This window comes from Artemia franciscana, chromosome 8 (genome assembly GCF_032884065.1).
Source record: "Artemia franciscana chromosome 8, ASM3288406v1, whole genome shotgun sequence".
Lineage (NCBI taxonomy): Eukaryota > Metazoa > Arthropoda > Branchiopoda > Anostraca > Artemiidae > Artemia > Artemia franciscana.
This window is the reverse complement of record NC_088870.1, coordinates 424815-451950: the sequence shown is the minus strand read 5'-3', so window position 1 is coordinate 451950 and position 27136 is coordinate 424815. Positions and strand designations below refer to the sequence as shown.

Below are 27136 nucleotides of genomic sequence, written 5' to 3'. Positions count from 1 at the left end.
ATTCCTCTCTCTTCATGCTAAAGTATTTTTAGTAATTTTAACTATATATTCTATGGCCTTTCTGATTCAGGGGTCAATCTTAAAGAATTGGGACAAAGCTTAAGATTTAGTGTAAAGAGCGAGGTAGTAACGAGGGACGAACCCCCTCATATACATAATAAAAATATAATTATCTAAAAGTTTGTTCCGTAAGTTAATTTTTAAGCTAGGTATATTTTTTACTAATAAAAACGTTCGTTAAAAATTAAAAGTTCTAGTTGCTTTTTAAATAACCGAAAAATCGGAGGGCAACTAGGCCTCCTTCCGCACCTCTTATTTCTCAAAATCATCTGATCAAAACTATCAGAAAGTCATTTGGCCAAAAACGAATTAAAATGCAAATTTCATTTTAATAATTTATGTGCGGAGAGCCAAAATCAAACATGCATTAATTCAAAAACGTTCAGAAATTTAATAAAAAAAATAGTTTTTTTTTAAACTGAAAGTAAGGAGCGACATTAAAACTTAAAACGAACAGAAATTACTCTGTGTATGAAAGGGGCTGTTCCCTTCTCAACGCCCCGCTCTTTACGCCACAGTTTTTACTGTTTAATAAAGTAGAATTCAGAGAAAGAGTCAAACTTTGTACATTTTCTAATTTTCTCAGGCATGTACCTTTTGATGCGTAATGCTAAACTTAATGAATGTTACATATTTAAAATCGAAATATTAAGCTGATTCTTTTGATATTCATGCGCAGTCTATAATTTTTGGACTTTTTTTTAACAAATGGCTATCTGAAAAATTCTATAAGATGTACTTCGGGAAAATACGACGTGTGGTAGGGGTAGCCGTCTTCAATGGTCAAGGGTCAAAGTACTCGTGGTAGGTAATTAGTACAATCAAACTTGCGTAATTTCAAAAACAGCCCCTCCTCCAAAAGCTATCCAATTTATGGGAAAGTTTTTATCAATGCCTGGGTACCCAACTTCCTCTAAACTGTACTTTCAAGCTTCTAACTGCAAAAATACAAATTTCGTAATTTTTGCGAGCAAAGGGAGTGTATTTGTTTTTTGTTTGTTTTGTTTTTCCTCCCAATCATGATTCCAGGACATTAAAAAAATGAGATAATTGTCGATGTTGGGAAGTCTGAAAGGGATTTTTAAGCCTCCTGTCAAAACTTGTCATTTCCGTGTATCATTGACTACCCTAATTGAAGGCTAAGACCATAGAAAAAATGGCCTTTACCCATTTTCACAGCACTTATACTTTTATAGCAAAGTTTTAAAAATTGTTGAATATTCGGAGATAAATCAAGTTTTACATCCACGCTTCCGGTGTTCTACAGCAAAGTATAACCCAAAGGGAACAAGTAATATGAACGATATCATTTCACCCTATTGCAAGTTTTGATGACCTTTCGATAAACGACTTGCTTAGTTTGAACATCAGAATTATTGCATTCTATTATGGAGTACGGCAGGGTGTGAGAAAATTATTGTTAGTTGAGTTGGAGGCAGTGATTCCACTATGGGGATTTACCCCCTAAAATGGGAATTTTTTAAGTCTTTTAGGGGCGAGAGTTTTTTTTTAGGGATTTGGGGATTTTCTAGGGATTTTTCCTCTCCCATGGACTTTTAGGGAAATTTTTGGGGGTTTTCCTTTAATTTGTTCATCATCATCATCTTCTTGATCAGAGAAGCAGGATAATTCGATTTAGGATCTGTTTCCTTGGGAATTGAACTTGAAATCACAGAGAAGAACTTCTTCAGTTGCTTAAAAAATTTTAACACCACACAGATTTTGAGATGTACAGGAGTCCTAAGTAACAAACTAGCAACAAACAGTTCCATGCTGATGTGGGCTTCAAACAATAATTTCAGCTTGGACTGTTCTCGATTAATGAAGTCATATGGTTTGTCATTTTTGGGTTGTTTCTTCATAAGATTATTTGGCAGACAGTATATCATTTTTTTACAGGTCAGATAAATAAAATTATAATATATTTTGTTAGTTTTATAGGGTACGTAGTTGTTCATACTAAAGTAAATTTTTTTGACAAGCATTGCATGTACGATTCTTTTTCTCCACAGTACTTGTATGATGTTTACGATTTTTGTGTAAAATAAAAAAAAAACTTGAACTCGAACTTGTAGCCAGCTTTATAAGTACTGACGTGAATAATAGAGGTAGGCTATAACTATTCGAACACCTCTCTTACCGTTTCATTGCCCTAGATTTTAAAAGACAAACAAACTGACAGCCATTTTTTTTTTAAAACAATGGCACATGTAGGAATAAATGGATTGTGTGTTTTTGGCAAGCCTACGTACCCAGGGGAAAATCATGAACCTTCATACTATAATTGGTAAATTTTTTGTGGTTCATTTTTTTGACTTACAAACAAATTGAACATACCACTCGATGTCTTTTTTTATGTTCTTTACAAATATAACAATCACTTCTGTCGCAAATCCAAATTTAAGCATAATTTGAGCTCTTGAAACCAAAATATTTCTAGTTTTGGGGTATAAACAAAGCTTAAAATATTGGTCTCAGCATTAAACTTCCTGCAGAAGGACTATGTGGAATCAACTAGTGCTTTAGAAATCGATGTGAACAATCGGAAGTTTTAACTTCCCCTTGAAAGCGCGTACTTGGGTCCAAACGGACCAGATTCCCTCTGTACGTCAAGGTCAGATACCGTCGTCCCCCTTGATTCAATCGAAGTATTTCTCAAAGCTGCATAGGCGTTCCATATCAAATCAGTAGCCCAGATACAGAAAAGGTTCCATTTTGAAGACGACATTTACAAATAAGCTGAAATGGTTGACCCAGTGTCAGCTCAATCACTTCAGCCTGCCTCTCTGCTACCATTTGTTAGGAAGTATGGGCGGATCCCATGGGACAGAACCAAAACTGAGCAGGAGTGGAGGAGGCAGAGCCTCATCGATATTGAAAACGTCGAAATAATGGATGCCGTGACCTGCTGGTGTTTGGTATTGGTGAAAAAAAAAAATGCTACCGGAACAGAATTTGTATCCTAACCTGAAACCGGCAGAATTATTTATTTCCACTGTTCCATTTTCAAATGTCAATGTCGAGAAATTTTTCAGTGCTGTAAAAGTAGTAAAAACTCACCGTCAGAATAAATTGAAAACACAAACTTTGCGGGGGATTCTAAAAACAAAATATGGAATGAAAAGGGCTCAAGAAAGTGAGGAATATGAAGATGATTAGTTACTTCACCACAAAAGAACGGTGAAAGCTTCAGCCATCATACAAAAAATGTTGAAGACACATCAGGGGAAGATAAGGTCTGATTACGTTTTACAAGTTACGATTGAACAGTATTAAACATCTTGTACTGTAATCTACATTACAGTATTACATTTTCTTTTCTATAATTTGAAGTATATTTGAAGCTATTTGTATTTAGCTGATGATTAAAAAGTACTTTAAACGGCATGACAAGACATTCTATTATGGTAGTGATAGCTAGACTTCAATCTAAGAAGCCAAAATATGTTACCTTTTAATGGTACGGGTAAAAAGAGATAGGGAGAAGCGGTTCAGGGAGTAATTAGAAAATGGGAGATTTTTAGGGATTTTTGAACTGAAGATGGGGATTTCTAGGGATTTTTCAGCTCTGTATTAGGGATTTAAAAAATGAGAAAGTGGAAACACTGATTGGAGGTGTCGGACAGAGCACATACATTTATCTCTGAGTGAGTTAATTTGTTTTTACAGAAGAGGAGTTTATAGGGGTCTTACTAAGTATAGGCACGTTCTTAGGGATCTAGTTGGGAGGGGGTTCATACTCGCCATGGGAAGTGTTGCAAAGGCAGCGTATTTTGTTCGTTTATGAGTGAAAATGATCGTTTATGAGTGAAAAAAGTTGAGATAAATGAGTTGGAAAATAAATCATATCTAAAACCGTTGTTATTATCTTTTGATCTTTTGATTTCATGCAACCTAGAAGTAAATTTGTAGGTCACAACATAAATTAGCCAGAAGAAAGTGGAAATATCACCTGGGACTATCACCTGGGACCTAGAAATAACCATAGATCATACCACACAGTGTCTTTTTTTATTCTTTGAATATAATAATCTATTTTGGTGTATAAGTTTGTACAAAGTACAATGTACAAAGGTACATTTTCAGACTTCCCAACATCGACAATTATCTCATTTTTTTAATGTCCTGGAATCATGATTGTGAGGAAAAACAAAACAAACAAAAAACAAATACACTCCCTTTGCTCGCAAAAATTATGAAATTTGTATTTTTGCAGTTAGAAGCTTGAAAGTACAGTTTAGAGGAAGTTGGGTACCCAGGCATTGATAAAAACTTTCCCATAAATTGGATAGCTTTTGGAGGAGGGGCTGTTTTTGAAAATACGCAAGTTTGATTGTACTAATTACCTACCACGAGTACTTTGACCCTTGACCATTGAAGACGGCTACCCCTCCCACACGTCGTATTTTCCCGAAGTACATCTTATAGAATTTTTCAGATAGCCATTTGTTAAAAAAAAGTCCAAAAATTATAGACTGCGCATGAATATCAAAAGAATCAGCTTAATATTTCGATTTTAAATATGTAACATTCATTAAGTTTAGCATTACGCATCAAAAGGTACATGCCTGAGAAAATTTGCTTGATCTTTTTTAAAAGAAAAAAACACCCCCTAAAAGTCAATGAACCTTAACAATAATTACGCCATAAGATTCAAATCCGTATTCAGAAAAACAATCCGTATTCAGATCTATACCTAATTATTCTAATGATTGCCCTTGAGCTTTGTTGATGGTGATTGCTAATCGAACATTCCCTGTGTCCCGGTCGTTATTTGTGTCCCAGTGTCCCAGTCTGTAATTTCTCTTTGAGTGTCCCGGTCGTCATTTATATTCCCTCTGTCCTGGCTTTTAGTTTTCTTTTTCTCCTTTATTTTTCAGTTTTTTTCCTTTTTTTAGTTTTTTTTCTTTTTCAGTTTTTAGTTTTTTTTAGTTTTTTTTATTAGTTTTTAGTTTTTTTCTTTTTAGTTTTTTTTTTGTAGTTTTTACCTTTTTTTAGTTTTTTTTTTTCTTTTTTAGTTTTTAGTTTTTTACCTTTTTTTGTTTTTTTTTGTTTTTAGCTTTTTTAGTTTTTTTGTATTTTCTTTTTAGTTTTTTTTTTGTATTAATGCTAAAGCCAAGGTTCAAACCTATAGCCTCTTGGACCTAGAACCTGAAACATAACGCTTTACCAACTCAGCTACTTCGGTTTGAATACATTCGTTTTGAGCAGCTTCCTCGGGTGTTGCCATTGTAGGTTCTTCAGTCATTTTACAATTAGAAATTTCTCTTTCAACGATCTTCTTACAATTAAAAATTTGTCTTTGAACGATATTCTTAAATACCTGTGTCCTGGTCGTCATTTATATTCCCTGTGTCCCGGTCATCATTTGTGTCCCGGTATCCCAGTCTGTAATTTCTCTTTGAGTGTCCCGGTTGTCATTTGTATTCCCTCTGTCCCGGTAGTCATTTGTGTCCCGGTCTGTAATTTCTCTTTGAGTGTTTTTTCTTTTTAGTTTTTTTTTTAGATTTTTACCATTTTTCTTTTTTCAGTTTTCTTTTTCTTCTTTATTTTTCAGCGTCACTATGAAATACATATCGCCGAACCTTTGTTTTTTTTTTTTAAACTAAAATCTGGTAGGCATTGATGACCTTATCCAAGTCAAAATCCCAAACCCAATCATCATCGCTATCATTTTCATTTGTGATATGTTTTGACTCTCGCTGTCCAGGTGGATTTTCATCTAACTGCGCGGTTTTGCGTTCTTTAGCCGCAAGCCTGTTTTTTTGCTGTTCTTGTGATTCCTCGGCACGCTTTCTTTTCTTACTTTCTCTATCAGCCGAAAGTTTTTTGGCATAGACTCTTTGAGCAGCTTCCTCGGCTGTTGCCATTGTAGGTTCTTCAGTAATTTTACAATTAAACATTTTTCCGTCCACGATCTTCTTACAATTAAAAATTTGTCTTTGCACGATTTTCTTAAATACTTTTAATGACGTCATCGTCATAACAAAATATTGTTATGTTGGGGTGGCGCTTCGGCCCCCCCCCCGAGCGCGTAAGTCGTTACGTCCCATTGTAGTTGTGTCCCTGTGTCCCACCTGTGAATATAGATAGATATATATATATTTTTAACTACGCAAAACTTGCGAATATACAACATTCTTGGCTCTCCCATTGTCTGTGCATATAAATAGATTGTCAGGTTTACCGACTCTTGAACATGCAACAAATAATTGTCGATGGGAAAAACAATCTGTATTCAGATCTATACCTCATTATTCTAATGATTGCCCTTGAGCTTTGTTGATGGTGATTGCTAATCGAACATTCCCTGTGTCCCCATCGTCATTTATATATCCCCCTATGCCCCCTGGTGTCCCCGTTGTAGTTGTTTCCTTGTGTCCCGGTCGTCATTTGTGTCTCGTTGTCCCAGTCTGTAATTTCTCTTTGAGTGTCGCGGTCGTCATTTACATTCCCGGTCGTCATTTGTGTTCCGGTGTCCCGGTCTGTAATTTCTCTTTGAGTGTCCTGGTCGTCATTCATATTCCCTGTGTCCCGGTCGTCATTTGTGTCCCGGTGCTTTGTTGATGGTGATTGCTAATCGAACATTCCTTGTGTCCCGGTCGCTTTCTCTTTGAATGTCCCGGTCGTCATTTATATTCCCGGTGTCCCGGTCGTCATTTGTGTCCCGATGTCCCGGTCTGTAATTTCATCAGTCGACAAACATGACATCAGTCGACACACAAACCTTACGTCACTCGACAGACACACAGACAACGTATTTATATATATATATATATATATATATATATATATATATATATATATATATATATATATATATATATATATATATATATATATATATATATATATATATATATATATATATATATATATATATATATATATATATATATAGTGTAGCAAGAGCATTCTAATGGAAATGAAAAGTTCTAGTGCCCTTTTCAAGTGACCTAAAAAATTAGAGAGAACCTAGGCCCCCTCCAACGCTCATTTTCCCCCAAAGTCAACGGATCAAAATTTTGAGATTTTGTTCCTCCATATCTAGGATGCATATCCCCAAAATGAGCCATTTTTTCCGCATAGTTGAAAACCATAATAACTATGTCTTTGGAGATGACTTACCCCCCCCCCCATAGTCCTTGGGGGAGGGGCAGCAAGTTACAAATTTTTACCAGTGTTTACATACAGTAATGGTTATTGGGAAGTGTACAGACGTTTTCAGGGGGATTTTTCTGGTTTGGGAGGGGGATGGGGTCGAGGGGAGGGGGCTATGTGGGAGGATCTTTCCTTGGAGGAATATGTCATGGGGTAAGAGAAATTCAATGAAAAGGGCGCAGGATTTTCTAGCATTATTATAAAAATAAACATGAAAAAGTGTTTCCAATTGAAAGGAAGGAGTAGCATTAAAAAATAAAGCGAACAGAGATTATTACGCATATGAGGGGTTCTAAAAATACTTTAGCATAAAGAGCGAGGTATTTAGCAGGAGATAAATACCTCGCTCTTTATGCTAAAGCATTTTTAATAATTTTAACTATTTATTCTATGGCGTTTCTGATTCAGGGGTTATTCTTAAAGAATTGGGACAAAGCTTAAGATTTAGTGTAAAGAGCGAGGTATTAACGAGGGTACAAACCCCCTCATATACATAATAAAAATATAGTAATATAAAAGTTTGTTACGTAAGTTAATTCTTAGGTTACGTATATTTTTTACTAATAAAAACGTTCGTTAAAAATTAAAAGTTTTAGTTGCTTTTTAAGTAACCGAAAAATTGGAGGGTAACTAGGTCTCCTTCCCCACCCCTTATTTCTCAAAAGCGTCTGATCAAAACTAAGAGAAAGCCATTTACCCAAAAAAAGAATTAAAATGCAAATTTCATTTTAATAATTTATGTGCGGAGAGCCAAAATCAAACATGCATTAATTCAAATTTTTAACTGAAAGTAAGAAACGACATTAAAACTTAAAATGAACAGAAATTACTCTGTGTATAAAAGGGGCTGTTCCCTTCTCAACACCCCGCTCTTCACGCTAAAATTTTTTACTGTTTAATAAAGTAGAATTCAGAGAAAGAGTCAAACTTTAGCGTAAAGAGTGGGACGTTGAGAAGGGAATAGCCCCTTCATACACGGAGTAATTTTTGTTCGTTTTAAGTTTTACTGTCGCTCCTCACTTTCAGTTAAAAAAACTAGTTTTTTTTATTTAATCATATATAGAGGTGGTTATATTGGGTATTTAATATAATGCGTTCCTGGCGGCCTGCTTTGCATAATTTTCAGTTGTAGTTTCCATAATTTTGTTACTAAAGTATTATATTTTCATCATATTTTTATGTCTTTTATTGTGATTAACCGAACTTGACTTCTTTGGTGTGGTCGTTATAACACTTAACTACCAACTTTTTATTTGATTTTTTGACTTCTTGCAAATCATGCTGGAAGTTTCCCCAACACTATGTGGAAAATATATTCGCTGGATAATCCCACACTCTGTGGAAAATTTATCCGGAAAATACCTCCTTCCCCGTAAAAAGTTAAAACAGAAAAGTTACAGTATATTTCCTTATCACAAAAACTGTATGTAAACAATGAGCAAATCGAATAAAATCCCTTTCCCCCCGTGTAAAAATTTCCTTCGGAAACTTTCTTCCTCCCGGAAATTTTTCTCCGTGTGCAATTCCTCTTTCCTAGAAGAAAATTCTCTCCGAAAACTTTTTTGTATAGACTATTTCCCATTATCAGACGGTCTTCTCTGTACAAGCAATGGGCAAATTGCATAGTTTATAGCCATTTCCCCAGGGGCTATGGGGGGGGGGGGGTCATGTCATCCCTAGAGGCATATATATTGGATCTTTCTCTCTACTGCACTAAATGGCTATCTTAAAATTTGTATGAATGTCATTGGGGAAAAGGGGGGCGTGGAAGGGAGCCAGTTACCCTCCTGTCTTTTTGGTCTCTTGGAAAGGGCACTAGAACTTTGAATTTACGTCCGAATGAGCCTTCTACTGATCTTTTAGTGCTATTTTGGTACGATCACTCTTAGGCGAAAAAACAAGTAAACAAGCATCCGTGACAATCCTTCTGAAAAAAAAAGAAAAAGAAAAAATAATTGTTTTTGTAGATAGGAGATTGAAACCTCCTTGCTAGCATTTTCTGATATGCTGAATCTGATGGTGTGATTTTTGTTTCTTTTTTTTTAAAGAAAGCTCTATAAAAATTTCCGTATATTTCCCAATAACAAAACTATATGTAAACAGTGAATAAATAGAATGACTTACAGCCCTTCCCCTCGTGTAAAATGTCCACTCGGAAACTTTCCTCATTGAGGAAAATCTTTCCCCTTGTGGAATCTCCCTTCCATCGCTGAAAATTCCCCCTTCCATTGTAGAAATTTCCCCCTCAGAAAATTTGTTGCATAGGCTCTTTCTCAATAGCATATGGCCTTCTATGAGGATGCAATTGGCAAATGGCATAATTTATATGCCTTTCCCCAGGGTCTGCGGGAGGTGGGGGTCAGTCATCCCCGGAGGAATACTTATTGGAGCTATCTCAAAATTAAGAACAGATGTCATTAAGCGAAAGGGTGCGTGGAAATGGAGCTAATTGCCCTCCAAACTCTTTGGTCGCTTGGAAAGGGCACTAGAACTTTTAATTTCAAATGAGCCTTCTCTTGATCTTTTAAGACTGTTAATTTGATACGATCACATCACCCCTGGGAAAGAACAGAGAAGTAAACAAACATCCGTGATCTTTGTTCTGGCAAAAAATAACAAAATTCTGTAGGTAGGAGCTTGAAACCTCAAAGTAGGATTATCTGATATGCTGAATTTGATGGTTTGATTTTAATTAATACTGCTTGACCTTTTGGGGTTGTTTTCTCCCCTTTTTGAAAATCTAACTAGATTTCTCAGCCTCACTGCTTTTGATGTGTAACATTGATCTTAGTGAATTACTTTTATTTGGAATCAGCATGAAAAGTGTTTTTTTTTCATTATAAGATCACGGACGGCTTAGTTTAACTTTTCAAAAATTCATACAATCGTTTACAACAAGTTTGAAGTTCTTCTTTGGAAGTATTTCGAGTATTACAACTATGGTGGTTTGGATGTTTGGATACTTAAGAGTTAGCCAACCCAACTGGTTTTTGTTGTTTTTTGCCTAATGATTTTCTAACCTCTTGAATCATAGGTAGCGCTCGGGAACTGTCTGTATTGAAGAGCCATATTCCAGCGGTGTATTATTTTATTTGTTTTGTTGTTTTGTTGTTTTATTTTTTTTTTCACCTGGACACCTTATTAAAGAAGTAGTTGTAGAAGTTTGAGAGTGGGCTGGTTATATAGGAAATTGAAAGTTTTAGTACCTTTTAAGAATTGAAAGTGGTCGAAGGGGACCCAGCCCCATTCTAAAGCCTTTTTTGCTGTCTTCTTGCTCCGTAACTCAAGAAACATCGGATGTAATTTTACGATCGTCTTTTTGTTCAAAATTGTCGAAAGGTTCAAAATATTTTTTCAGGCATAATATAACCTTCACAACCCCTGAGGCAAGTACTGTAAATGATCAAAATTGCCTATGCTTTGACCATAATTGTTAGTATAATGGTGAAGGGGGCTGATTTGATGTTGGGTATATTATTGGTTTTAATCTTACATTGATCGTTTTCTGGCTCAAAAAGATTAAATGTTTTTTGGGTATGTGTGTGTGTGAAGGAGGAGGGGTGGCGGTTGGAGGCCAGGAAACTTTCTACGGAGAAATTTCTGTGGGGGGATTTTTCAAGGAGGGGGAGAGGAATTTCCTGCCATTATTTGAAAAACGATCAGAAATTAAATTTTAAAAAAGAAGCTTTTTTCTACTGAAACAAAGGAGCAACATTAAAGTTTCAATCGAACAGATATTATTCTGTATATGAGGGAGTCGCCCACTCCTCAATACTCCGATCTTTACGCTTAAAGTTCGACCTTTTGTTCCAGCTCTTCGAGATCAATACTTGAATCACAATCGTGATGTAATTAGAATCAGAAACTTTTCTAAAACTACTGAAAAAACTTTAGCATGAAGAGAGGGATAGTGATGAAGGGGCAGCACCCCTCACATACGGTGTAATTTATAATGGTCTTAAGTTTTGATATTACTCCTTACTTTTAGTAGAAAAACTTGTTCTATAACACTTGGTATTTACCAAGTGACATATAGCGATAGCAATTTCTGTCGGTCTATCGGTCCCGGTTTTGCTAGTTCCAGCACTTCCAGATAAGCCAGGACGATGAAAGTTGGCAGGCGTATCAGGGACCAAACCAGATTAAATTAAAAATAGTATCTTCCCCGATTCAACCATCTGGCGGGAGGGAGTGGAGGGACGGTTAATTCGAAAAAATTTGAAAAAACGAGGCATTTTTAACTTACGAACGGGTGATCTCATCGTAATGAAATTTAATATTTAAAAGAGTCTCGTGCTTCAGAGTTCTTATTTTAAATCCTGACCGGATCCGGTGACATTGGGGGGAGTGGGAGGGGCAAACCGGAAATCTTGGAAAACGCTTAGAGTGGAGAGATCGGGATGAAACTTGGTGAGAAGAATAAGCACAAGTCCTAGATACGTGATTGAAATAACCGGACTGGATCCACTCTCTTTGGGGGAGTGGGGGGGGGGCTCAGTGCTTTGGAGAGTTCGTGTTTCTTACCATACTAGGACGATAAAAATTGGTAGGCATGTCAGGGACCTGCACAAATTGACTCGATAACAGTTGTTTCCCCAACCCTCTGGGGTAATGGAGGGAGAGCAAAAATTGAAAAAATGAACTTGCGAATGGGTGATTGGATCTAGATGAAATTTGATATTTAGAAGGATCTCGTGTCTCAGAGCTCTTATTTGAATCCCGACCGTGTCTGGTGATATTGGCGGTAGCTGGAGGGGGAAACGGGAAATCTTGGAAAACGCATAGAATGGAGAGTTCGGGATGAAACTTGGTGGGAAGAATAAGCACAAGTCCAAGATACGTGATTGATATAACCGGACTGAATCCGCTCTCGTTGGGGGAGTGGGTGTTAATTCGGAAAAATTAGAAAAATTGAGGTATTTTTAACTTACGAACGGGTGACCGGATCTTAATGAAATTCGATATTTACCTGGAACTCATGTCTCAAAGCTCTTATTTTAAATTCAGACCAGATCTGGTGACATTGGGGGGAGTTGGAGGGGGAAACCAGAAATCTTGGAAAACGCTTAGAGTGGAGAAATCGGGATGAAACTTGGTGGGAAGAATAACCACGTTTCATCAATACGTGATTGTTGTAACTTGACTGGATCCTCTCTCTTTGTGGGAGTTAGGGGGGCCAGTGCTTTGGCGAGTTCGGTGCTTCTGAATGTGCTAGGACGATGAAAATTAGTAGGTGTGTCAGGAACCTGCACAAATTGACTTGATACCAGTGGTTTTCCCAGATTCGACTATATGGGGTTCCGAAAGGAGACGAAAGATTAGAAAAAATGGAGTACTTTTAACTTACAAATGGGTGATCGAATCTTAATGAATTTTGACATTTAGAAGGACCTCGTGTCTCAGAGCTTTTATTTTAAATCCCGACCGGCATTAAGCCTCTCATTTTCCTTTTAAATCAATCTATTGATTCTTAGAATTTGGCTAGAGCTCATGCCATATGAGCTCTTGGCTCTTCTGACCTCGTCACCAGTGCCACATGAGCTCTTAGTTCTTTTTTTTTTATTTTTGCTAAAGATCTTAAAGTTGTATACGATTTGAAAGCAATTTTATATTTTGATTTTTAATTCTTTAATTAATTTTTGTGAAAAGGGGAAAAAGGAATGAAAAACAACAACGCATCAGGAGCGTGAACATTCTTGTGTATAGCATAATTTATGTGTATAGCATTTTCAATCAAATTTCATAGTCAAACCACTGATGATGTCCTCTAGTCAGCTAGTCCCCTGAGAGAATTCGCTCATTGATCCTTTGTGTTGTTGACGGTTAGCTGACACTGAGGCTTAAGCACAATGATCTACCTTTCTCTTAGCACGACGTTTTTATGGTACTTGGTATTTACCAAGTGACATGTAAGCGATTGCAATTTCTGTCGGTCAGTTGGTTTGTCTGTCCCGGTATTGCTAGTTTGGCCACTCCCAGATTATCTAGGACGATGAAATTCGGCAGGCGTATAAGGGACCAGACAAGATTAATTTGAAAATAGTCCTTTTTTCGATTCAAACATCTTGGGGGAGTGGGGGGATCATTAATTCGGAAAAAATTGGGTATTTTTTACTCAAGAATGGGTGATTGGATGTTAATGAAATTTGACAATTAGATGTATATCGTGCTTCGGAACTCTTATTTTAAATCCGGACTGGATCTGGTGACATTGGGGGAGTTGGAGGGGGAAAACTGAAATCTTGGAAAACGCTTTGAGCGAAAAGATCGAGATGAAACCTGGTGGAAAAATAAGCACAAGTTCAAGATACGGGATTAACATAACCGGAACGGATTCGTTCTGTTTGGGGGAGTTTGGGGGGGGGGGAGGTTCTGAAAAATTAGAAAAATGAGGTATTTTTAACTTATGAACGAGTGACCAGATATTAATGAAATTTGATATTTAGAAGGACCTCGTAACTCAGACCTGTTATTTTAAATCCTGACTGGATCCAGTGTCGTTGGGGGGGGGACCAGAAATCTTGGAAAACGGCTAGAGTGGAGAGATTGGGATGAAACTTGCTGGGAAGAATAAACATTAAGTACTAGTTACGTGATTGACATAACCAGACCAGATCCACTCTCTTTGGGAGAGTTGGGGGGGGGGACCTGATTCGGTAATTCGGGAAAATTAGAAAAAATGAGGTATTCTTAACTTACGCACGGGTGATTGAATCTTAATGAAATTTAATATTTAGAAGGACCTTTTGTCTCAGGGCTCTTATTTAAAATCCTGAACAGATCCGTTGACATTGGGGGGAGTTGGAGGAGGAAACCGGAAATCTTGGAAAACACTTAGAGTGGAGAGATCGTGATGATACTTGGTGGTTCTAGATACAAGATTGACATAACCAGACTGGATTGGTTCTCTTTGGGGGTGTTTGGGGGAGGGTAATTCTGAAACACTAGAAAAATGACGTATCTTTAATTTACGAAAGGGTGATTAGATCTTGATGAAATTTTATATTTAGAAGAATCTTGTGTCTTGGAGCTCTTAATTTCAAATCCCGACTGGATCTGTTGATGTTGGGGGGAGTTTGAGGAAAAAACCGGAAATCTTGGAAAACCCTCGAGTGTAGAGATCGGGATGAAACTTGGTGGGAAGAATAAGAACATGTCCTAGATATGTCCTATGGACATAACTGGACTGGATCCGCTCTCTTTGGGGGAGTTAGAGGCATTTGCTATTTTGGGCTCTTCCAGATAAGATAGGAAGATAAAAGTTGGCAGGCGTATCAGGGACCAGACTAGATTAAATTAGAAATAGCCTCTTAACCTATTTGACTATCTGGGGGGAGGGATTGAACAAGATAGTTGAGAAGAATTTTATTTGCCTATAAAACAAATGATTGTTCTTCTAAGTATGCTTGTGGTATATTGGTATGATTCTCGCTTAGGGTGCGAGAGGTCTCAAGTTCAAATCACGGACCACCCTAATTTTTACATGAAGAAGATTTGAAACTAGATACGTGATCAATATAGCGATCGCTGAAAGTCGGCTGGCGTATCAGTGACCCGACCAGATTAAATTAGAAATAGTCACTTCCCCGATTTGACCATCTCGGGGGAGTGGAAGGACAGTTAATTCGAAAAAAGTAGAAAAAATGGGTATTTTTAACTTACGAATGGGTTATCGGAACTTAATGAAATTTGATATTTAGAAGAACATCTTGTCTCAGAGTTTATACTTTAAATTCCAACCGGATCCAATGACATTGGGGGGGGGAGTTGGAGGGGGAAACCAGAAATCTTGGAAAACGCTTAGAGTGGAGAGATCGTACTGAAACTTGGTGTGAAGAAGCTCTTGGCTCTTTTGACCTCGTCACAAGTGCCGTACGAGCTCTTGGTTCTTGTTTCCTGGTGCTAAACTACCATGTCTGAACCTATGACTAAACGACTTGAAATTTGGATCGGCAACGATTTCTGCATATTTGTCTGAATCTGGTACAAAATCTGTGATAAGATTTGCACATTTTCCTAAAGGTAAATTGAAAATCAGTTTAAAAATGTGGTTTTCAAGTTTTGATTCAGCTTTCGACTTTTTTTTTACAACGGGGTTTAAATGTTTTCATGTGCTGTTTTTGATCGAATTAGAGCGTTTTGTGGATTTCTGTAATTTCATGTCCATTTGCCACTATCCGTTTCGACAGAAAATGATGTACAAGAACGTTCCATTTTGGTAGAAGGTCTACCATTTGATTTTGTTTGATGTTATCCTGTGCATCTCTCGATCCACCAATGAGCGATTATAGGAGCTACAAAATTCAAGGGGAAAGGGCTTATTGTATTTGGGAAAACTATGTATTTCCCTGATTTATTGTGTTCTATAAAAATTTCTCCATCCGTTCCGAAAAACCACCCAGGTCCATTCTTCTCAAAAGTGGTAATGTCGGCCAGGAAATATGGACAAGACTCGAGTAACTCAACCCCCGTTCAGCTGAACCCAACAAAATAAAAGGTCATTTAGTCATATTAATTCTAGCATGGTAGAGAAAAATGAAATGATATAAATTCTTCATTGTAATGTCTGCTCATTTGTTTTTTATGTTGCTAATTTATTCATGGACGGTTATAGATCAATTTGGCCAAGAATCGGCGAAAGTAATAAAATATCGAAAAATAATTTATAATATTTTTCATTGCTGGAAGATATGTTTGCCACAGACAAGTTTGGCCGTGCAAATGTCTCCTTGTTTAGCTAAAATAGTCATTTTTTGTCTAAAACAATTGACGGCTCTTGTACTGCGTAATCTCTTCCAAGAGGTAAAAAGAACATAAGGATAAACATGTAAGCTAGAATGAACCTTCACCCACCAAACCATTTTTAGACGGTTAGGGTAGACTTTAGGTTAGATACGACTTCACTCCATGGACTAATCCAAAAACAGAACCAAATCTAGTCAAATTACATGGATTATTTTTCCATTGTAACTGAACCCATGTAATTGGACCCTCGTGCAGCTTTAACTCCCTGTAACTCAACCCTCATGCAACAGAACTCTAACCAATTCAACAGAGCTTTCATGCTACTCATCCCCCGTGCAACTCAGCCCTGTGAAACTGAACCGTCGCGCAGCTCAGTTCCTGTCTAACCGAACGCTCGTGCAGCTCAACACTCATTCTGGTCTCTAATTTGGAACTTACTTTTTATGGCACTTGGTATTTACGGTTATTTCGAAAAAATTAGAAAAAATAAGATATTTTTAGCCTACGAACGGGTGATCGGATCTTAATGAACATTAATATTTAGAAGGATATCGTGTCTCAAAGCTCTTATTTTAAATCTCGACTGGATCCGGTGTCATTGGGGGGAGTTGGAGGGGGAAACATAACAATCTAGGAAAACGCTTAGAGTGGGGGGATTGGGATAAAACCTGGTGGGAAGAATATGCACAAGTCCAAGATACGTGACTGACATAACCGGACCGAATCCGCTCTATTTGGGGGAGTTTGGGGGGCACCTAATTGTCTCGGTTTTGCTAGTTCAGGCACTTCCAGATAAGCTAGGACGATGAAAGTTGGCAGCCGTATCAGGGACCAGACCAGGTTAAATTAGCAACAGTTGCTTCCCCGATTTGACCATCTGGGGGGGGGGAGTGGAAGGATGGTTAATTCGGAAAAATTAGAAAAAATGATGTATTTTTAAATTTCGAACGGGTGATCGAATCTAAATGAAATTTTTTAATATTTAGAAGGACCTCGTGTCTCAGAGCTCTTATTTTAAATCCCGACCGAATTCGGTGACATTGAGGGGAGTCGGAGGGGGAAACCTAAAATCTTGGAAAGCGCTTAGAATCGAGGGATCGGGATGGAACTTGCTGGAAAAAGTAAGCACAAGTCCTAGATACGTGATTGACATAAAAGAAACGAATCCGCTCTCTTTGGGGGAGTTTGGGGGGGGGGGGGTTGATTCTAAAAAATTAGAAAAAATGAGGTATTTTTAACTTACGAAGGAGTGATCGGATCTTTATGAAATTTCATATTTAGAAGAACCTCGTAACTCATATCTCTCATGTTAAATCCCGACCGGATCCATTGTCATTGGGGGGAGTGGGCGAGGACCAGAAATCTTGGAAAACAATTAGAGTGGAGAGATCAGGATGAAACTTCTTCGGAAGAATAAGCACAAGTCCAAGATACGTGACTGACATAACCGGACCAGATACCCTTCTGTCCCGTATCCGGACCAGATACGGGACAGACAATCAGGGGGGAGTGTACCTGATTGTCTGTCCCGGTTTTACTAGTTCGGGCACTTCCAGATAAGCTAGGACGATGAAAGTTGGCAGGCGTATCAGGGACCAGACCAGATTCAATTAGAATTTAGTTGCTTCCCTGATTCTAACATCTGGGGGAGGGGGGTTGAAGAGGGCTCTTATCTTAAATCCCGACCGTTTCCGGTGACACTGAGGAAAGTTGGAGGGGGAAACCTAAAATCTTGGAAAACGCTTAGAGTGGAGGGATCGGGATGAAACTTGGCGGGAAAAATAAACATAAGTCCTAGATAAGCAGATATAAGCGGAACGGATCTGCTCTCTTTGGGGGAGTCGGGGGGGGGGGATAATTCTGAATAATTAGAAAAAAATTGGTATTTTTAACTTACGAAGGAGTGATCGAATCTTATTGAAGTTTCATATTAGAAGGACCTCGTAAATTAGATCTCTTCTTTCAAATCCTGACCGGATCCAGTGTCATTCGGGGGAGTTAGGGGGGAAGGAACTGGAAATCTGGGAAAACGCTGAGTGGAGAGATCAGGATGAAACTTGGTGGGAAGAATAAGCACAAGTCCAAGATACGTGACTGACATAACCGGACCAGATCTGCTGTCTTTGGGAGAGTTGGGGGGGGGGGGGGTAATTTGGAAAAACTAGAAAAAATGAGGTATTTTAACTTACGAACGGGCAATCAGATCCTAATGAAATTTGATATTTAGAAGGATCTTGTGCTTCAGAGCTCTTATATTAGTATCCCGACCAGATCTGGTGACAACGGAGGGAGGTGGAGGGGGAAATCGGAAATCTTGGAAGACATGAAAATAAAGGTATCTTTATTTTACGAGTGGGTGATCGGATCTTAATGAAACTTGATATATAAAAAGATCTTATGCCTCAGATGCTCTATTTTCAATTTGAATTGGATCTGGGGACATTGGGAGCTGGAGGAGGAAACATAAATTTTGGAAACCGGAATTCTTGGAAAATGCTTAGAGTGGAGAGATCTGGATGAAACTTGATGGGAAGAATAAGCACAAGCTCTAGATATGTGATTGACATAATTCGAATGGATCTGCACTCTTTGGGGGAGCTGGGGGGATTTTCAGTGCTTTGGGCAGTTCGGTGCTTCTGGACGTGCTAAGATGGCGAACATTGGTAGGTGTGTCAGGAACCTGCAAAAATTGACTTGACAATAGTCGTTTCTCCAATTCGACCATCTGGGGAGCTGGAGGGAGAGGAAAAACTGAAAAAAATGAGGTATTTTTAACTTACGAATGGGTGATCGGATCTTAATGAGATTCGATATTTTCTGGGACTTTGTGTCTCAGTACTCTTATTTTAAATCTCGACCATATCCGGGGATATCGGGGGAGTTGGAGGGGGAAACGAGAAATCTTGCAAAACTGCTTCGAATGAAGAGACCGGGATGAAACTTGGTGGGAAGAATAACCACAAGTCCTAAATCCGTGATTGACATAACCGGACTGAATGTGGTCTCTTTGGGAGAGTTGGGGGGGGGGGGAGGGAGTTAATTTGGAAAAATTAAAAAAATTGATGTATTTTTAACTTAGGAAGGGGTGGCCGGATTTTAATGAAATCCGATATTTAGAAGTAACTCTTGTCTTAGAGCTTTTATTTTAATTCCCGACCAGATCTGGTGACATTGGGGGGAGTTTGAGGGGGAAACCGGAAATCTTGGAAAACGCTTAGAGCGGAGAGATCTGGATGAATAGGGTGGGAAGAATGAGCAAATGTCCAAGATACGTGATTGACGTAACCGGACTGGATCTGCTGTCTTTGGTGGAGTTAGGGGGATCTTTGGCGAATTCGGTGCTTGTTGACGTGCTAGGACAATGAAAATTGGTAAGCGTGTCAAGGGCTTGCACAAATTCAGTTGATAAAGTCGTTATCCCCGAGTCGACCATCTGGGGGGCCTAAGAGAGCGGAAAAAGTAGAAAAAATGAGGGATATTTTAACTTACGAGTGGGTGATCGGATCATGGATCGGATCAAGTGCCATATGAGCTCTTAGCTCTTGGTAAGATTAATATTTAATAGAATAAAAATGACTTGGTTTTAAAGAAAGCAATGGTTTGATTTGTGTAAAACGCACATCCACACATCAGTCCTTGCAAAATAGTAATATTCTATAAAGGAAAGTGGGATCGGTAACAACTCTCTTACCTCTTGTGTCTGGAAGTCGTTAAAACTTGTTTCCCTTGGTGCCTTATCCTCTCGGCAACGCATCCTGAAGGTTTGAGCTCGGAAGCAAACCAAAAACTTCACTTTAAAGTATGTGACTCACCCACTACCATACCCATTTTTATGCAGGAGGGTTGAAAATTACTTGATATGTTTTGCTTGGGATTCTATAACAAGGCTCAAAACTTGAAAGCCCACGATAATATCGAAAGTTGATTAAGAGTTCAAATGAACATCATAAAAAATTGCCGATGAATCTAATCAAAAATAAAGAAATTTATTGATCTACCGTGAACGCTGCTAGTTTGCAATAAGGCTCAAGTAATATTTTATCGGGCAATGATTTTGGCAATAGACCTACTCCTAAAAGTTTTTTTTTGAATTTGGAAAAGTTCTGGGGATAGCAAGATGGGCAATATAAGTTAGAAACTGCGAACGCAGTGAGAAGCAAATTTTGAGCTTCTAATCAACACTAGTTCAAACTTAATCTTAGACCTTGGGTTGAGCTGAGTCAAACAGGGCTCGATTCAAATGGAGATTGAGTTGCACAATGTTTGAGCTAATTCGGGGGTTCAGTTGAACGAGGATTCAGTTAAATGTGGCTGAGTTGTAAGGGGGTTCAGTCAAATGGGATTAAGTTAAGCGGGGATTTATTAAACAGGGATCCAGTTACACGAGAGTTCAGTTACGTGAATTAAACGTGGTTCCAGTAGTACGGGCCTCAGTTACACGAGGGTTCAGTTATACACACACCATAGAAAATATAAGAAACTAAAGGAGCACTAAAATTAATTTTTAGTTTTTTAAATGGATAATGATATTTTTTATTCTGATGGGCGAGATGTGGGAGGGGGATATACAAAAGAGAAAATACGAAAAAATGGGTATTCAATCGATCAAGATTGCTTTATGTATGGGTTTTGATGTAGATGATACTTGGCAATAAAAAGTATTACTGTGTAATGAAATATTCAAAAATTCTGTCACACAAAAAGCAACTGAAAAGAGAAAAAATGTTGGTTTTATAGTGTAGTAATCATGAAGAGTTCATGACTTCTTATGTTTTGTTTTGCTATTACTCAGAAGTGTTTGAGTACAGAGTAACGTTTGTAATACCAGTGCGATTTTAACAATGTATTTAATCCTTTGTATGTAGATAATTTAAGAGATACTTAATTTAGTGGGCCTGAGAAGTTAAGCTTCCAGGAAGGTTTTGTATATTCAGAAAAACCTCGTAACCAGTTTCTAAAAATAAATTTTTCTTGGCTGACTACACGCATAAAAACTTGCTTGTAGGTGTTAAGGCGTTGTTGATTAGTTAAAGCAAAATGTGCTTATACTGAACGTTTAATCAAGTGACAAGGGACTGTAAAAATATCGTAAATTTTACCAGCTAAAATTACATCAAATTTTTGGCGTAAAACGCAACTCTATACATACCAACTTTCTTATTTTTTCAATCCTAAGCTTTTAATTTTTCAGCGAGGTGTATTTAAATATCTAAATAAAAAAAGCTTCTGTTTGTGAGACATTTTAAGAACGATTGTTTTATTGATAATATTTCAACAATTATGCAATCGGTCAAGTACCCAGGAATTTTTTTCTGGGGAGGGAGAATAATGAAAATAGTACTTTTTATTTAATAACTTGAATACAAATTACTTAGAAATTTGGGTAAACTTCAGATTTTTGGGGTCTGATACCGTCGACTCGTCTCCCTGGGAACATTCCTCTATGAAAAGTTAATTTTTTGAGGGCATAAAATAGCCAAGGCATGGTTTTCCTTGTGATTAGAGAAGTTAGATGTGCAGTCAGGTTTCGCATAACAACAATGAAACAATTCAAAACGTTAAATTTCTAAAAAGTTAAGTTTTAATTTGAACTGAAATTATCAAAGTAATTCTATTGTCATAATTTTTGCCCATAAGTTAAGTCTTGCTCAAATATAGACTAGTAAAAGCAGCTTTTGTATAAAGACCACGTAACAATATGAGGCCGCGTGATAACAAGGTTTGCTTCGTGTCTTAAATTGACATTATTTCGTAGTGTAAAAAAAAGATGTTATGATGTTAAAATAAAATATTGCCCTTTCTTTTGCAGGTCTTCAAACAAAAATGGATGGAGAAGATTTTAAAGATACAAGCGGAATTACAAGCACAGATCCTACCAATGGGAACTCTGTGCATAAATCAGAGCGATTTCTTCATTTGGGTAAATGTGATGGGGAAAACGGAGGGATTGATCTTCAGCAGACATTCAAGGAAGAGAACCTAGTCAGTTTGTTCACCTTTGACTGTCCTCCTGCAACAGCTAGTGTCCCCTATAGACTTCTTCATCGTCTAGATTTGGATTTTAGTTATCCTTGTGATACTGAAGAGGAAGACTTCTTTTCTGTAATGAAAGAGACAAACAAGTCTAAAAACATTAATATTTGTCAACTTTTTAGCGGCTATTCACTTCGAGATAATATAAATATTTTAAGACTTTTGCTTGAATCACGATATGCTATTCCGATATGTAACTTAGAAATCGTAGAGTTGCTTAGGATCACGCAAAGAATAGAGGATGATGTGTTCCTTGGGGAAGATCTAAAGCTTCCACGCATTGCACTTATCAGCCAAGTTAAGAACTTCGATAGTCATACAGGAAAAATAATGGAAGGTCTTTTTAATTTGAGAACTTCTTTTAACACCGGCGATGCATCAAATATCGAGATTGGTCAAGGCCTAGTTTGTCTAGGAAACAAGAAAAAGGAAGCTTGTATTGTCATACATATTTGGGGGAATTTTGAACAGTATTGGACTTCCTTGACTGATTTTGTTGACTACCTCATTGTCGAGGATGAATATAAATCTGAATCTGACCTTGTTGACTACGAACTTGTTGGGAATGAAATGTCTTCTCAGTTTAGTAAATTATCTCCTTTTATTCGTAAATATTCTGGTGAAACATCCCTTCCAAAGTTCATCACAGTTTGGATTCCAAACCTTTCAAATATGAAGAATATTTCAAGTGTTCGTCCGTTTTGCCTTATTGAAGGCTCCTTAACCTATTTCGTTGAAATTCAGCAGAGTCGTCAATTATTATCCATATTTCGTGAAACAACATATCATGAAACACCATTGCATTCGCTCTTTTCTTCTAATGGATATTTAAGGATGGAAATGGACATTTTACGGGAAATGTACTTAAGAGTTTCTCAGATGAATGGCTTGGAAGAATACAGAACAAAAATTCTTCTGTTGCAGAAGAGTTATGCAAAAGAAGGTGCATTTCTGGAACAACTGAATGAGGTGAAATCTATTGGGGAGAACAATGAACGTAATGACATACAACGGAAAATAATTGAAGAACACGAGTTTCGCTTCAGTCGACGTTCTAAAACTGATCCTCTTATTATGTATTTCTTGGAAGGTCTTCGTAAGAATAATATTGATGAAATGGTGCTTCATCTTCAAGTTCTTGATGATGCAATCGCAAATAACATTAAGAAATCAAAAATTGTGGCTCAACTAGCTGAAGAGGTGCGAGACAAGACAACAAAGTTTTCACAAAGACTACAACTGTCTGTAACAGATTCTGAGTATGTGAAGCAGGTAGAATTAAGCAGAAAAGAGCTGACTGTTGCAAAAGAGAATCGGAATAATGCTGTTCTTTCCCTTCGTCACTTATGGAGGGAAATTTCTTTGTTCTATTCGTCAGGAAATAGTGGAGAATTTGAAGATTTACCCCAAAGGGCAGCGTTTTACTTAATAGGAGGTGAAACCTTAGAGCTTTATGATGGAGATGCAAATATGCTAAATGTTGAATGGATTGCCGCTATTTTCAAAAACCTGGAATCCTTGCTACCCCAAAAACAAATCTTTGTATTGTCTGTTCTTGGAGAGCAAAGCAGTGGAAAATCGACATTGCTGAATACTATGTTTGGTATTCGACTTCCAGCTAGTGTTGGACAATGTACAAGAGGTCTTACAATAACCCTTGTTGAAACAATTGAGCGACAAGAGTATGATTATGTTTTGATTTTTGACTCAGAAGGTCTCCGGTCACCAGAACATAAAGGTCTTTGTGGCAGCATTAAACGGGATAACAAAATTGCTACCCTCTCTGTTCTGCCGTCGGATGCAACAATCCTTGTAATAAAAGGCGAAAATGACAACGCATTGAAAGATATTCTGCCAATTGTTGCATTAGCCTATAAAGGATCTAAGCTAGCAGAAGAAAGAGAGGGCATACTTAGCTGTAAATTTTTTGCAGCTTACAATCAAGTTAAGGCTGATGGGGAGAACCAGAAAAAGCTTGAGAACACATTTTCCCAGCTATCGACTACCCTTGTTGAATCTTTTACAAAAACGAATTCCCTTAGAGATTTAGATGTGCATACATCAATTAAATTTCCTCAGTTGTTAACCAACGAGCATGATATATGGGTTTTTGGATGCAATTCTAAAGGAGACTCACCACTTGATGTTCCAAATACAGATTTTAGCCAGAAAATGGTTGAATTCCGGGAGTATATTCAGAAACAGGTTGTCAGTCAGTCGGGATGGAATGCCCGTGAATTTGGAAACCTTGAACAATATTTATCTTTAGTTTGGGTCTGCTTGAATAATTCGGACTTCGATCTTTCTTTTGAGACTGTCATTGAGAGACATGCTTACACTGAACTTGAAAATAAGTATCAGAATTTCAGAAAAAAATATTATGAAGAGTACGAGGAGCAGTTTAATCTTCTCAAAAACAAATATAAGGAAGATTATTCCTTACAAGAGGGATGACCAATGAACTTCACAGAAATTCATGCAAATGTTGAAGAACTTGAGGTGAAAATGAAGCCGCAAAGTGAAAAATTTGAGGAAGATGTTAACCTTATGTTTGAAGAAAAACAAAACCAAAAGTGGAAAACAGAATTTTCAAGGAAAGCTCAAGACACAATTTCCTCAGCAACAAATCAATGGTGTCATAAACTGGAAGTGTTTTTGCGAAATCAATTTACTTTTGGTGCAAAAGTGAAACAGTACGAAAGAGAAATGAGAGATGAAATTGCTGAAGAATTTAGAGCAGGGAATATGAAAGAAAAAGCTGAGGAACAGTTAATCGAAATGTTTAATAGAATCTTTGGTAACATTGTTAAAAGGGCTAAAGAGGAAAATCCTCCTATGGATGTTCAAAATGCAGTTTTGAAGGCCTACAGAACTAATTCAACGATTGCAAGACTTGGAATTGATCTCTTGTGTGACAATGAAAAAAACTCCTTATGGGGAAAACTGTGGAATGGATCCAAAAATAAGGCCAAGAATCTAATCGATCTTGTTTTGGAATGGTTCACACATGGTTAGACCGATAAAAATCCCATCGAAAAAATGGTTATTCCCATGGTTGTTAGGGTGGCGAATGGAAGAAAATTCTACTGTGATGCAGTTGTTCATAATGTGATAAATGATATCGAAATCTTTATAAGGAGGCAAAATAAAAACATGAGCAAATGTGAAAGAAAACGAATACATAGAGTGGCATATGATCTTGTAGTCAGTATCTTTGTAGATATTCAGCTTAATTGGGAGCAAGAGAATTCCGTTTACATGCGTTTTGGGTCTATGAAGGAGGCTATGAAACGGTTTTTTCTTGACGTTGCTAAGGGTTTGGAGGATGTAGACCTGATGGCATCACGATTCGAATACTTTTTCTTGAGACACGCTTATAAGGCTTTTGAAAGCGAAGTTGAAGCACTTGTTATGGCCAACATAAGGACAAAACGTTGGGTTCAATCGCCAAAATATGTGCAAGGCCATATGGATTTATATCTGATAGAAGAAGTAGAATCAAAAGGTATTGCTGAAATATTGCAGCTAATTGACAATCCTGTTGAGCTGAAAAAACTAACTACTAGCAGATTGATCCGCTTGGAAGTTGACATAGTACTTAAGCATTTTACATGGAAAAAATTCATGTCTCTCCTGGAAAAAAGTTTAAAGAACACATATGATAGTGCTTCTGTGGATGTTGAAACCAAATCAAAATCTTTTTATCTTTTTCATCTTTTCAAATCTTTCCAAATTTTTAAAAGCACTTACGTTGCTGATGAATTAAGGAGAGAAATGCATGCACTTGGCTGGACAGAATTAGAAGAAATGTCAATACAATTCGAATTAAGACACATCAATGCCATTGTAGATAAATTTGCTGCTTCATTTTCATCCATGGATAAAAACAAGATTATAGATTCAGTTTACTTACAACTCCAGGACAATTGTCTTTTTGACGCTGCATTTTGTACGTCGTGCCAGGAAAAATGTCCTCTTTGTAGAAGCTTTTGCTTTCTTGAGTTATTTCATGATGGCTGCCATGATTGTTTTCATCAGCCAGATGGCCTAACAGGTTGGCATTACACAGGAATCCAAAAATTGAGTCATAATGCCTGTAATACAAGTCCTCCAGATCAAACATTCACACTAGACAATGATGAAGAATGTAGATATGCCGATTTTTCTAAGAAGTTTAATACTTGGCTTCAACCTGATAGAACTCAACCCATATCAGAATATCGACAGTATTTAATCAGCAGATATAATGTAGAGATTGCAAAATACTATTCTGTAAACCCTTCTGATGCGGTAGATCCAGCTGAAAATCTAGATGTTGTTACAAGTAAAATTAAAAGAAGACTTGATTTTTATGAAGATTTTCCAGAGCAATAACTATCTAAATGGATCTTTTTGAGCTTAGAGGTTCTTCCCTATTAAGCGAAATCATACTCATTTTTATCATAGTCGAACAACTTCGTTTCCAGTGGCCTTTTTTGTATCTTTTTGATTAATAAAATATTATATGTGAGAAAGAGTGATGAAGTAAATATAGGGTATGTTTTTCATTCTGGCCATTACCAATAGTATTAACTTTTCATTCCTCTAAAATAAGGAGGGGGGAGGGGGCTGTGGCCATCTTCAATTTAATCATATCCAAGTCTATTGAAACTAAGTAAATACGATTTTCTTTAAACCTTTCCAATCTTTTACATATAGACTCATTCTTTCGACCTTTTCTGTTCTGGCAGAATCTATAATCGCATTTCGGCGGACCCTCTATCTCTGTCCGTCAATGTGACATTTCAGGTTTGGCTTAAGACAGATCCTCATTTTTGATGAAAGAAGTCGAAAGAGACAAAAATAATTTTATACTCATCTAATAAATAAAATAAAACAATCGGCAACGCCAAACGGCACCAAAGCTAAACTGTGGTGCCCATCAAAATTGGACATTTCATATATAAAAATGCCAATTTACGAAAATTTAGTGGGGGGGGGGGCAGTGTATTACTCAAAATCTGGGGGTAGTTTTTGGTCAATAAACATGCTCTTTACTTTTCATCACAAAGCTTCATTTTTTATTGTAACTTCTATCTTTAAGTTTGATTTGGCTTTTGGCTTTGGTCCTCGTCTGGGGTGGGAGGATGTCTTAAAT

At 37.3% G+C, this 27136-nt stretch overlaps 1 protein-coding gene across 1 annotated transcript; it reads left to right on the top strand.

Annotated features, from left to right (window-relative positions):
- The first annotated feature begins 3675 nt into the window (after positions 1 to 3675).
- LOC136029852 (interferon-induced very large GTPase 1-like) lies at positions 3676 to 26513 on the top strand. Its single transcript, XM_065708307.1, has 2 exons — positions 3676 to 3707; positions 21776 to 26513. Exon 2 carries the CDS (start codon positions 21790 to 21792, stop codon positions 24451 to 24453), a length of 2664 nt encoding a protein of 887 aa, XP_065564379.1. The 5' UTR covers positions 3676 to 3707; positions 21776 to 21789; the 3' UTR covers positions 24454 to 26513.
- Positions 26514 to 27136: the final 623 nt, after the last annotated feature.